At 38.9% G+C, this 13,048-nt stretch overlaps 1 protein-coding gene across 1 annotated transcript in view; it reads left to right on the plus strand.

The window, feature by feature from the left end:
- The first annotated feature begins 406 nt into the window (after positions 1 to 406).
- The window catches only part of uacab (uveal autoantigen with coiled-coil domains and ankyrin repeats b), a 70,828-nt gene continuing 58,186 nt past the window's right edge, over positions 407 to 13,048 (plus strand). The window contains 1 exon segment of the mRNA XM_049593883.1: positions 407 to 606. Within this exon segment, the coding sequence (XP_049449840.1) occupies positions 559 to 606 (48 nt within the window). The 5' untranslated portion in view covers positions 407 to 558.

Consider the following 13,048-nt stretch of genomic DNA (forward strand, 5'->3'; position numbering starts at 1 on the left):
AGTTACAGGTACAGTGAACTCAGTGATCCGTGACACACACAGACAGGTAACTGGGTGACACACAGTTTAGGTAGTTATTAAGATAATTTTTATTGCAGGTGGTGGCAGCTAGGTAAACACTTTCTATTGTCGTCTTGACGTAAATAACTGAGCAGCTAATTATACTAGTTTGCACAGAGATTCATAGCTGCTTCTTCCAGGTGTGTCGATCCTCAGGTAGGCCTGACGTCATGCCAGGTTGTTCCTGCCTTGTCCCAGGATGTCTCCAACTTCTCCCAACGTCTCTTCACAAGGAAGTCCCGCCCTCTAACGTCGCTGATTGGACTAAAAGTATAAGCCCCGCTCATGCTTCAGTTTGATTGGCTCCCAGCGGTTGTCAATCAAAGCGCGAGCAGAGTTTGCGGTTAGGCGTCAGGTGAAACTCGCTCTGTCAGGATTGTAAAAGAAGGGGACGGATAAAACTTACTTCGAGTGGACTTTCTGGAAAGTTTTTTAATACTATTTATGAATTTACTCACCAAAGGAGACTTTTAACACCGGAAACCAGCAAGTTACAAGATGAAGAGCCTCAAGTATCGATTGAAAAAGCACGAAGTTACCATCACAGTAAGTTGTTTTTGACTTAGTTTTGCTAACATCTCCGTCTCTTACGGTTGCATTAGAAATGTGTGGATGAGCGATGCTAACGCTAGGTGTTGTGTTAGACACCGTGGGGGGTTATTGTGTGTAACCTCTTGTTCTCAACCACCACGTTAACCGCGGTCTTGTTCCCACGGCTGTGTGGTGTGGTTGGAAAATACATCGCCAGCAAGTTTAAGCACCTGCAGCTCTGCGCGAGCGGTGGATGTGGCCTGACACCGTTTTATTACACGGGATGCATTCAGGTTCAGGTTTTTATTGATGTGGCCTAAATCTGGAGCAGCTGACTGAGTTGTTATTCTCAAAGCGCGGCAGGGAAGAGAAAAAGCTCCTCCAATCACTGCACCAAAGTGCCTGTGCTCCTGCCTCTTATCACCCACTCTGTGGTGGCTTCTTTTGTGTCCTTTCGAGACACCGGGAGGAACATCACGACCCCCTAAAAGCTGTGGTTTCAGTTGTTTACTTCTGTTCTTGAATGCAGCAGCAGGACACCAATTTATGTGAGGTCTCCTGTAGGATGAAAGCTCAGTTCAGTGAAGTTGTTTATTAATCACACCCAGCTAAAACTAATGTTGTCTAATGCAACAGTGGTGGAAGAAGTGCTGAGATCATTTAGTTAGGTAAAAGAAGGAATACCATACCACAGTGTACGAATACTTTATCACAGGTATTTAAAAGTTTTATTCAAGTCAAAGTATCACAAGTAAAATGCAGAGTCAAGTCAGTTTTATTTATATAGCACATTTCATACGACCCCCCCCCCCATACATTATCATAAGATATAAGATATAAGATAATAAAATACTACATCTATAAACCAAGCAGGACAGGGAAAAACAAACAATAAGAGGGTACTGTAATTATCATTGTTCTTAAAAAAAGGGGAGATAATGACAATGGTAATACTAATTCCTAAAACATATAAAATACACTTAAAAACCTAACTAAAAGCTTGTGAAAAAAGTTTTAAAATTAGATAAGATAGGATGAGACAAAAAGTCGGACGCAAGAGAAAAAAGTGTTTTTTTTGTTTGTTTTTTTAGAATATATATATATTTTTTTATTTATATAAAATCCATAGACAGCTTTCACTTGTGCAGATATTGTATGTCTGCGATTGATAGTTGCACAGGATAACTGAACCAAACACATGCCATGTAGTATATTTACTGTAAAGACAATAAGATAAGAAATATATAAATATTATTGTGCAGAAAGTTATAAATTATTGCACATAAGGAAACTGCACATATGAAACAAGCACGTCATTGTAAAAGCCAAAGTAAGAGGGTACTGTACTATTATTATCATTATTCTCAAAAAAGGGCAGATTGTGACAATAATAATACTAATTCCTAAAACAAATAGAAATACACTTAAAAACCTAACTAAAAAAAGTGTGAAAAAAGTTTGCTTTTAAAAGAGAATGCTGTCGTAGCAGACCACAGTTCATATGGAAAAGAAGTCCAGAGAGTAGGACCAAAATGACTGAAAGCACCATGAGTTGATTGAGAGTGACTAAGTTCAGAGTTATTGGATTATAATCATGAATAGATTAATATACAGTATATATCACTTAAATGTTGCAGCTGTTTAAGATGGGCTAATTGTATTATCTTGATATACTACTATGTGGCTGAATCTTTATTGATACATCATGATTTCTTTGTTGATAATATTTTGTATTATTATCCTGGATCTATAAAGTAACTAAGTACCATTTAACTTTAATTAGTAGCCCGGGCCATTATTTGCTTAAATTACTGAAATCAACAGGCTTATATTTGGGACAGGCCTTTAATTCCTTTCACACAAAACAGTTGCTCAACAAAGAGTGGGAAATACAATCAAATTTTTTATTTAAACCAGTATGAATATTACTCATTTAAGTTACTAGTTCTTTATTAGGCTTCAGGTAATAAATGTATTACGATTCATTCATTTGATCCAGCTCAGTCAGTGACTTACAACACTTGAGGATTACAGCACCCGGCATCCCGACAGAACACCACTTTATCCTGTTAAAACAATTCTCACAACTTGGATTCATTTGTATGAAAAACACGTATGATTCTTTTGAGCTGAGGACCCTTATGGACTAAAGATATATGAATAACTTACAGGGGAATCGAGGAATGGGCACATAATTTGAGGTAACCAACAACTCGCTTTTATACATCCGAAGAACTTTTAATAACTGCTTGGCAACCAGACCAGGTGTCTAATTGAGACAGGCCTTTATTTGTCAAAATGTGTAGCCATACCGGGCTAGTAGAAGGGACTGGGCGTTCAGTTGGGAGTAGGCTTTTAATTGAAGTTTCAGGGTAACTTGTAATACCTGTTGCGGTGTAAAATGCACAATACTTAACTTAGTGTTGATTAAACTTTCTAATCATTTTGAGGCTGTACTTTTGTTACTGTTGTATTTGTATTGCATGTAGTGGTTCGATGTTTGGTCCACCCCCAGTTATATCAATAACGGTGGATTAAACATTTCTAGAATAACACAGCAGCACCACAAACTAGAGTTGCAGTTAATGATTAACCTATTTTTATTGAGTAATCTGACGATCATTTCAAGGTTTGCCAATGAAATGTGAAAACAATTAAAACAATGGCAGTTATGATTTCCCCAAACTCTAGGTTTTATCATCATATTGCTTTTTTATCAGTCTGAAACCCAAAGGTATTCAGTTTATTATCATATATAGCAAAGACAAGCAGCAGCTCCTGACATTTGAGAAGCTGAAACCAAAGAATGTATGGCGTGTGTTTGAAAAATGACTAAAACAATAAATCAGTTTCGTCAAAGTCTTGCAGATTGATTGATTAAGAACTTGTTTCAGCTCTACCTAAAAACTGCAGCCTCAAAAATGACCTCAAAGTTGAGTCAACACCTCTCTTATTGAAAACTCCACATTATAACCTCCATGAAGCTCAGCTGTGTTGCAGGGCTCTTGTGTTTGACTACACTGGTTTGAGCTTTGTGTGCCTAATAAACTGGCATCTGAGTGCATATCCTTACTTTAAAGAAATAGAGTAACACGGCCACAAAGTACAGAAGGCTTATATAAAAGTATTACATCCAAACCTTCTATAGAATTTGTTGCGGGTAGCCACCAAGGCTCCATGGCACCATGGATACACCATAAGTCCCTGCAGGAATGTCACAGTGAATTTGTTTTGAGGTTAAGTCTGCATTTGTTACAGCCATTGAATAATTGATTGAATAATGCCCTGCACCTCCCCAGCCTCATCACGGGCCGTAATGTTGAAGTCATTCTTCCCAATCCAAAAGTAGCCTATGAATTTCCCTTAATAGACAGTCATTACAATTCTGCACAGTTTTCAACATGCAGTGGGTGTTTGGCTCCGCACTCTGTTTCCAGCTCCCAGCAATTACCATGAGAAAGGCACAAAGCCAGAGGAGCTGTGTGTGGTAAACTATCTGGCCCTTTTTAAAAGGGAGCAGGAAAAAAGAGCCTTTCAGGAATGAAATGGTATTGTATCAGCGCTGATGGTTGTCTCACTCCTTCCGTCAAATGTAGCCATTTAAAATACATGCAAAAAAGAAGTCTGTTTTTTTTGCCCTGCAGCATTTTCTATACCATTTGTTTTAAAACTAGCGCAGGAGAAGCTCAAGGTAAACTCTGTTGACGAAACAGACGTGACATTTACACAGGTCTGAGTGATGATTTTATAACATTCCCACTGGATTCCTCTGTGCAGGCAGATACCAGAGGACAAACTAACAGATGGCAGCACCCTTACAGACATCACAATTGGCCTACTCTCATTTTAAATATATTTAAAGACATATGGTACCTCAGTTCTGATTTGTGTACTGCTAAAGGTAAAGGCATATCAGATCATCACCACCTGTTGCAGTGCTGTCCTGAAACATTTGATGTTCAGGGAATGGATAAATCATATCCGTCAAAGAGACATTAGATTGACAGCATCACGTTATGAGATGCATGCTTCCCCCTTAGGCACACAATGCCCGGGAGGTGAACTCACTCAGTCACGCTTCCTGCTGGGATGACTAATAAATAAGGAAAAAACATCTGCATTTTTTAAGTGGGAGAGGAGAGGGTGGAGGGATTCAAAGAAAACTTTCTTTTAATGCTTAAACAAACTGTAACTGAATTGTAGTTCCTTGTACTTCTGTTATCATTTCTGTTTGGACTGTATGGATTTGCTTTGATTTTCTTAAACAAAGAAGCCATAAACTGTCTTTTCAGACGCTTCCTGACACTGTCATTAAAGAGATACAAGTTTTTAACCAGCTTTGTATCAGAACAGTTTAGGTCTGGGGTAGGCAGCCTGTGGCTCCAGAGCCATATGCAGCTCTGTTAGCGGGATTTATACTTGTGCTGCAGACCCTACGCCGTAGCCCACGCACGTCGTCTACGCCATTGTGAGTATTTATACTTGTCGGTGGAGTGTCTGTGTCACTGTGCAATTACACCTCCAATACACTAGCTGGTGGCGGGGTTTCTGTGAAGTGCTGTAAAGTTTAGTTAATTCAAAACACACAGTAAACATGGCTTAATAGTGACAATTTCAAACATAAGTACACAAATCAGCTTCACTATAACTCGCAGCATTCACAGACAAACACTTGTCTTTATCTGGACACATTTTCCCCACAAATACATCATGCTAATCTTATTAGCACAAGCCTATGGCATTTTACATTGTATAAATTAGCCTAGATTTCCTCTGCTCTTATGAAGACAGGATAGATAGCTAAATGTAAATCCTGGATAAAGCACACACGACTTAAAATGCTGTTTTAGTGGAGGCTTTATTGTCTACACAATTTATTGCTTCTCATCTTGGAAATTTAAGTAAAGAAAAGCTTTGTTTCCACTGAGGGAAATGGTTTCAGCTTACAAAAATAGACATGAGGTCTGTGTTGCCGTGATGTGTAGTTACATTTCTGGGGAGGTGCACGTCAGGTTACAGCATAGCTACGGCATCTGTGCAACGCAGAAGTATAAATTCTGCCTTAGCGCCCCTCTAGTGGCTCTCTGTGGCTTTGACAAAAAAAAAAAAGAACGGTTATTTATTTATTTTAACTTTTTATTTAATTATTGTTGTAGGCCTAGAACAGGGGTCTGCAACCTTTGCCATTAAAAGAGCCATTTTTGACCAAAAATAATTTGAAAAAATCTGTGTGGAGCCGCAAAACATGTTTGAGCCTTATAATCAAAGTAAATAGCCTATTAAGTCTAAATTAGCGTGTACTTATGGTCTAAATAAGCATTTGTTAACATGTTTTATCACAAGGTGGACACTGTGCAGGGCACTATTAATAATTATCTGGTACTTAAATTTTGCACAGCTGACAGTGAGAGCAAACAAATCTGTCCACGCACTACTACATTCTCTATTTTATTCAATTTACTTTTTTGGATTTGGCATCCATAGCTAACCAGCCACTGCTATCGAGGTTCAGCAACATTTGGATTCATAGAATGAATTTCCATAGACTTCTTTTCTCAAAGGCTCAAGGAGCCACTGGACAGGGGCTAAAGAGCCACAGGTTGCCTACCCCTGGCCTAGAGAAATTCTTACATTCTTCAACTGTAAATATGTGTAACCTGTGCACTCAGTTAAAAAAACAAGCAACTTTTAATGTTTCGTCAACTACAATGTGTGGCATATGTTTACGGCCGGACACAAATTCCTCTAAATTTTGGCAAACCTCAACAGTGTTGGCTAGTCTTGAGCCTCTCTAACTATGCTAGCAATGGATTCCAAATCTAAAAAAGTAAAAGTCTCTCAAGGAAATACAGAATTTAAAAGTGGGTGGACAGATGCTTTCACTGTCAACAATTCAAAGTTAAAGTACCAAATAATCATAAACCACTGCAGAGGAGCCCTCTTGTGGTAAAACCCATTTGAATGCTCATTTAGACCTATTGTTAATGTCGATAGGCTAATTTAGACTTAATGCACAGTGTTTCCATAAGGCTCAAATATGTTTTGCAACTCCAGGCAGATTTTTTAAAACATTAGTTTTGGTCAAAGATGGCTCGTTTGGTATTCGGGGTTGCTGACCCGTTTAGGTAGTATGTATAAATGAACTGTAGTAAACGTCCCTCCATCTTACTAGTGTCCAGATCTCCCTGCTCATCTCTCTTCTCAATTTAGTTTCACATCATCTAGCGGATTATTGTTGGCTCTCGAGCTGTTTGTGCCAACTCTAAGTTATACATTTTCACAGCCCATCACCACGGACACAAAGAGTATAGAAGCGGATTGAGACCCACCCCTCTCTCTTTCTCTAAAACACAGACCAAATGCTGATCAAATGTTTACCAAGATCCTTTTACTGTATTGCCTATTTCTTGCCTAAAGTGTCTTCAGAAATATATTTAAGTGTGCTGTTTTGCTGTAATTTGAGATCATTTGTAAAGCCGGCTGCCATATTGTTTGCTGTGGAAAAAAAAGGCCAGGCTTGCGTTTTGTCACCTACCAGTGTGAATGTTTACTGGTCTAGTGCAGCACAGTGCACTCTGGTAGTTGTAGGTTTTCTACCTCCTGAGCAAAAGCAAATGCCACAGCCTTTTTCCTCGATTTTCTCTGGTCATGTAGCACCAATTTCAAAGTATTTGTGTTTTCCCCTGCATAAACGGCACAGTTTTATGAAAACACCATCTGTCCAGCAGTGAAATGCTTCTTTCAGGGATATTTTGTATTTTGTATTCTGTCTGTATTCTTCTCCAAATAAGTTTGCCTAGAAGTATTGCCAAGAACGTAGTTCAGCCAAGGAATGCTGACTAAACCATTTAAGGTAGCTGGAAAACAAACTCAGGGATCAGGATACAAAATGCCAAGACATTCCCTCAATACCAGCTGTAGATTAAAGGCAGAGTGAGGGCTGTTGTTTTGGCTCAGGTTTGCAGGGCTCAAGTTTCTGTTATTGTGTGTCTTGTGTAGAAAACTAAGTATCATTAAGAGTGATAAATAATCACAAGGCTGCTCATGACGAGCCTCGTCATTGCCATATACTCCCAGTGATGGAGTATTTGGGTGTGACTAATATTTATTTTAACTGTCGGTTAGTTTGTCATTTTTTTCCTTGGGTAATCAGTTAATTGTTTCATGTACAGAACTTCAGAAAATAGTTAAAAATCCCAGTTTCCCACAGCTAAAGGTGACGTCTTCAAATCCTGTTTTGTTAGACCAACAGTTTAAAACCTGAAGATATTTACGTTACAATTATGTAAAACAGAGAAGCAGCAAACCCTCATATCATAGATGCTGTAACCAGATATTCTTTTGCATTTTCTTCCTAAAAATCACTCAATGATTCATTGATTTTTAAAATCAATATATCGCTGGTTTATCGTTGATCAAGAAATCGTTTAATCATGGCAGCTCTGAGCAGTAGTATATTTCTTATTTGTCCCTTACTTAGCCATAAAATGCACCCAGGCTGTCCTTTATTTGTATTTGTTATGTTTTATCATAGATGTGGGCTATATCTAAATAATATGATCTCTCTGCTGGCGAGCAGGTCCTTATCGGCATTAAAACAAATAAAAAACAAACCAGAACTTCCTCTGAAAGATCAAATATCTGAATCTGGTTGGACTAACATTCTTCAAATACCTTAGTTGGCCACAATCTCCAGATTTTTCAAAGCAAATATGTTGAAAATGTTTCAACTTGGCGATTATTCAGAGTTGTATCTACAGAGACGAGGAGCAGAAAGAAGAGCTCATGGAGCAAAATAGGAGAAACTGGATTTCCTGGTTAGTTTTGAGATTAGTTTAAGACGCCATACACACCAATAACAGCTTGTTGTCACAGCAAACATCTGTTCTGTCAGTTGGGGAACTCCGCTCTGTTTTGTGTGTCGAAAGACGCTTAAATTGGGCGAAACAAGTTGGTTCATACAGTGGATGAGATACTGTACCCATCAATCATCTATTCTGCAGCCCTCACAAAGTGAGGTCTCTCTGTGGCAGATTCATCCATGGCCTTGCCAGACCACAATGAGAAGCACAACTGTGGTCTGGCTTTGTAAAGGCTTGTGTAATGTCATTTCAGAATGTTTTTTCTCGTTCCCAAGATCCAACTCTCAAGAGCTTTTGCAACACATTGGAACAAGAACAGACGGTCCTGTCATGAAATGTTCAGTATTTATCCCCTGTGTTTCTGTATTTCTTGTGATAAGAATAAGACAGAATAGTCCGGCTTTATGCGCATAAAGTGCTGCAAGTGAATACATGCTGTGAAAGGCTCCTGCATTCATGACACTGCTGGAGTGTCGCAGCTGTGCCCAGTGGATGTTCAGGATAATACACTCTGAAACATTGTCTGTTTAGCTGTGATTCTCTGTCCTCTCATGAGCTGCAAAGTATTGTAAATATAACACTCTGCTGGAGAAAATACTGTGAATGTAAAACAATGTTTTCACAAGTGAGTTTTGTTTGTATTTTGCACATGCTCAAGGACGCTCATGAACTCAAGCACACGGGTCATGTAGTCACATCTTGCTTCTAGTTTCACGTTGTTCCAATTATCAACACTTAGCAACAGCAACGTGCAGAGAAATGTAGAAATGTGCCCTTAAAGGTAACTAAGATGTCTCCAAGCTGACAGACATGATTGCTTATAATACATGCAAATGTATGAGAAAGATAACTGCAGTCAATATGTTTGTTAGAGGATCCATTTTAAGTACTTTTTTCTGTAGTATTGTGAAAGTGTAGTGAAATATGTAGAGAAAATATTAATTTGCATGCCATTATTATTAAAAATAATAATGATAATTCCCTTAAATATTGTTGGTTGTGTGTAAGAGTACTGTTAGTGTGGGTTTATTGTTTGGATAAATCTTTTCGATGAAAATGGTTGTGGTTGGGGACCGCAACGAGGACAGCAGGTTACTAACAAGAGAAAGAAAATGTGTGAGTAACGTGTGTGTGTTTGTGACGGGGATTAGAGGTGGTTGGAGTGGGCTGAAATGAAAGCCGTTCATTGCCACACCCCATATGGACCGCTGGCATTTAGGTTAATCATCAAAGACATGTTGAAGTGTGTGCAGCACTCCCTGTGGCGCAAAACCACTAATTTATGACAGTTGACAATGAAGATCACTGATCACAGACTAAGTTTTGAAACACACAATAAGCTGCTTGTGGCCAACACTCAGAGAAAGGCATTATTTTCATGAGGATGATTTAATCAGTTTGTTGATGGGCTGCTCCATTAATACTCCCGTGTTTATGTGAATAATGGGCTCTTGTGCTTGGCAGAATGATTGATATATCTTTGATATGATTTGCAGTGATTTGCAAATTTTCCCTCTGTGGGACGAATAAAGGATGATATATATTTTTTGCTTGCGCAACAGATTGAATTGCAATGTGACTTGTGTCTCGGATTGTTTTGTTTTTTTATTGAGTGTGATTTTAGTTTGTAGCACATATTTTGTTTCAAGTCTTCCAGGAGACCAAAAGCATATTTAGGAGCTATGAACATTAATTTGACATAAATGAGAAGGCACTTTGAGGGTCTTGTTGAAATGAACATGTTGAATTTTGACCGTTTTTACTTCAGCTGGAGCCCAACATTTGGATTGTGTCATATACCTCTGGGTTGATTACTATATTATTATGTTGCAGTAACGTCATTGTTATGTTTGAGATAGAGAGTACTGACTTGCTTGAATTTCTTTGTGTCGCAAAAATGGAAACTCAGAAACAACAACAAAAAGATGAATAAGGCGGCTAATATTCCACATATCTTACTGTGATTAGATTGCTTTGTCTGAGCGTAACCATGTTAACCTTATAATAAAAGAATGATGTTTCCATGGTTGACCTTACTCATATTTCTTACTACATTATGATTAGTGTGCATTGCTATTGTGGGAAAATAATCAGGAGTCATTATTTCCGTAACTTGAGTTTTTATTGTTCCATTTCTTTTGTCGCATACCTCCATGACGTTCAGAGTGAAGGATTAGCGTGACTGGAGAAGAGCCCTGCTGACCATAGAAAACACCACCTCTGAAGTGAACAGGAATCTAATTTCCTGCTCAGGGGCGCTTCATGAGGGAGGACTGTCTGAACCTGGAGATGTGTATTGTAACATAGAGTGCTGCTTTTTATCTCACAGTTAATGTTAATGAATTTCACACATTTCTCCATGATTTGTACAATTACCGTTTTTTGACCTGGAAAATCGGTTGAAGTCCGACTACGGAAGAAAAGTTATGAAAATTCCATATCATAATTATAGTGAACAAAGTGACCACAGTTCTTAGTTATTAGCATAAAAATGAAAAATATAATGAAAAGTTGAAACAATAACACCAACCAAAGGGAATTTTACCACGGTTTATCACAAACTGGTAACCATTTCATATTTATGTGACTCGCAGTCTTAATGGCCCCTCTGTTATTCATGAAACACTAGGAGACTACTGCTGCAGGAGTGTGAGCTCCATGCCAGGGACAGTTGGTGAGAGTCCACCTGTACACACACAGTGACAGGCTAACTGTTAGCACTCAATAATCTTTGTAATGACAGCCACAGAAGTTTGCTGATTTTTAATGATTTCTTTTGTGAACTTTGATTTTATGGTTGAATAGACCCTTTTAGGGCTGACACACAATAACATCAGTTTGTTAGCAGGAGGCCAAACACATCTCGCCACCACAGGGCTGTAGGGTACATAGGAGTCTTAAAATGACGTCTCGTTGTGTTATTAGGAGCCAGAATAGAAGGAGTCATGGCTCAAACTTAAATCTTATCACATACCAGCCACCACTGTCCGTCAACAAAGGACAACTATGGTTAAATGCAATAAGACGAAATGACTGGACGGAGGCGATCATCAAAAATGCTCACATGTGCAGCGCACACTTCATATCAGGTTAGGGAAAAAGTATTTCCTGTTGTAGGGATGAATAATGTTATGTGTATTAAGGGTTATCATGTCCACCTCATCAGAAACTGGGGAGGTATTAAGAGGAATATTGGATTTCTCTGTAACGCTAACTTTTTAGTGCACTAGCTATCATTAGCTTCGATAGCAAAACTAACTGGAGGAAACCGTTCAAGTGTCGTCCTCCTTTGTAAGATTGGCACAGTAATCAACCACAAAGCTTCCTGTGACATCATCCATCCACTGAGTGAGAGCATACGGATTGGCCAGTCTGGTCCCGTTGGTCAGCGTTTTACCTTGTCTATAACACTGGCGGTCCTGGAGAGTGAGCGACCTGACATGGTGCGTTCGTAAATTCAGTCTGACGCTCTACACTTAGTGAGAGCCCTGTTGGTTGAAGAAAGGGAGCATAATATTTCTGTATAAATTAACGAATAGTTAAGTTAATCACATGTTGCGCTGTGCCACTCTGAAAGTATGATGCTTTGGATAACTGAATGGTAAATTCCGACAGCACTCAAAATTTACGAACAGTCTAGTTTGTGCCAGAGTGGGGTCCGACACTCGGAATGAGGACTTCCGAATGCACCACTTGCATCATCTTCCTCCATTGTGTAAAACAAGCCAACAGAACTTGCTAGCACTAGCTAATATCTGTGGAGAATTGTTTTGTCTCCAGCTAAGCCCACCGCCCACCAAAAACCGTCACAAACTGTACTTACAATAAAAGGGTCTTAAGGCTAGTTAAAACCTGGTTGTTCAATAAAAGAGTTTTCAAATTGCACTTGTACGTTGTTGACTAATTCACATTCCTATTCTTATGTTAGATTTGTTTTTCTTGCAAGTAAGTCTTTAATAATTCACTGCAACTCCTGGAATATGGGAATTATTTTAAATGCCCTATCAGTACTAGAAATGAACATTGATATTTCTGCTGCATACACTCATATCGGTCAATTTATGTTACTATTTCTGCAGGAGGTGTATCATCACAGAATTTTGGACTTAAAACTCCCCTTTCATTTGTAAGGAGGGTTTGCTGTAGGCCTGCACATTTTCCTGCTTCTTTGTGTTCCTGATCACACCTTGTCTTTATTCAATCTTCTCCCCCAGCAGGCATCTTTGAGGATGAAAGGTGAGAGCCTCCCTCGCCCTTTAAGTGGTGTTATTTTACAAATAGAGAGCAGGGCTGGGAGGCGTTGATGATGGTGGGAGTGAGGAGCCAGATGGAGTTGGACTGTGTTGTTGGGAGGATGTAACCAAAGGAGGGTGGGGATGGGAGAGGAGAGCATGGTCGCTCCAAGCCTCAGGCAGTGGTCACTATCTGCTGTTTTAGATCTGTCCTTGTATTTAGTGATAAGGTTATGAAATAGTTCTTAGATGAGCTCAATCTCTCACATGTTGAATGCTAAAGTGAAGTAGAATACAACATTATAAATACTGGGAATTCATTTATTATGCTCCTTTCCAAGTTCATACTTGTATTTAAGGTTT

The sequence above is a fragment of the Epinephelus fuscoguttatus genome, linkage group LG2, assembly GCF_011397635.1.
Source record: "Epinephelus fuscoguttatus linkage group LG2, E.fuscoguttatus.final_Chr_v1".
NCBI lineage: Eukaryota > Metazoa > Chordata > Actinopteri > Perciformes > Serranidae > Epinephelus > Epinephelus fuscoguttatus.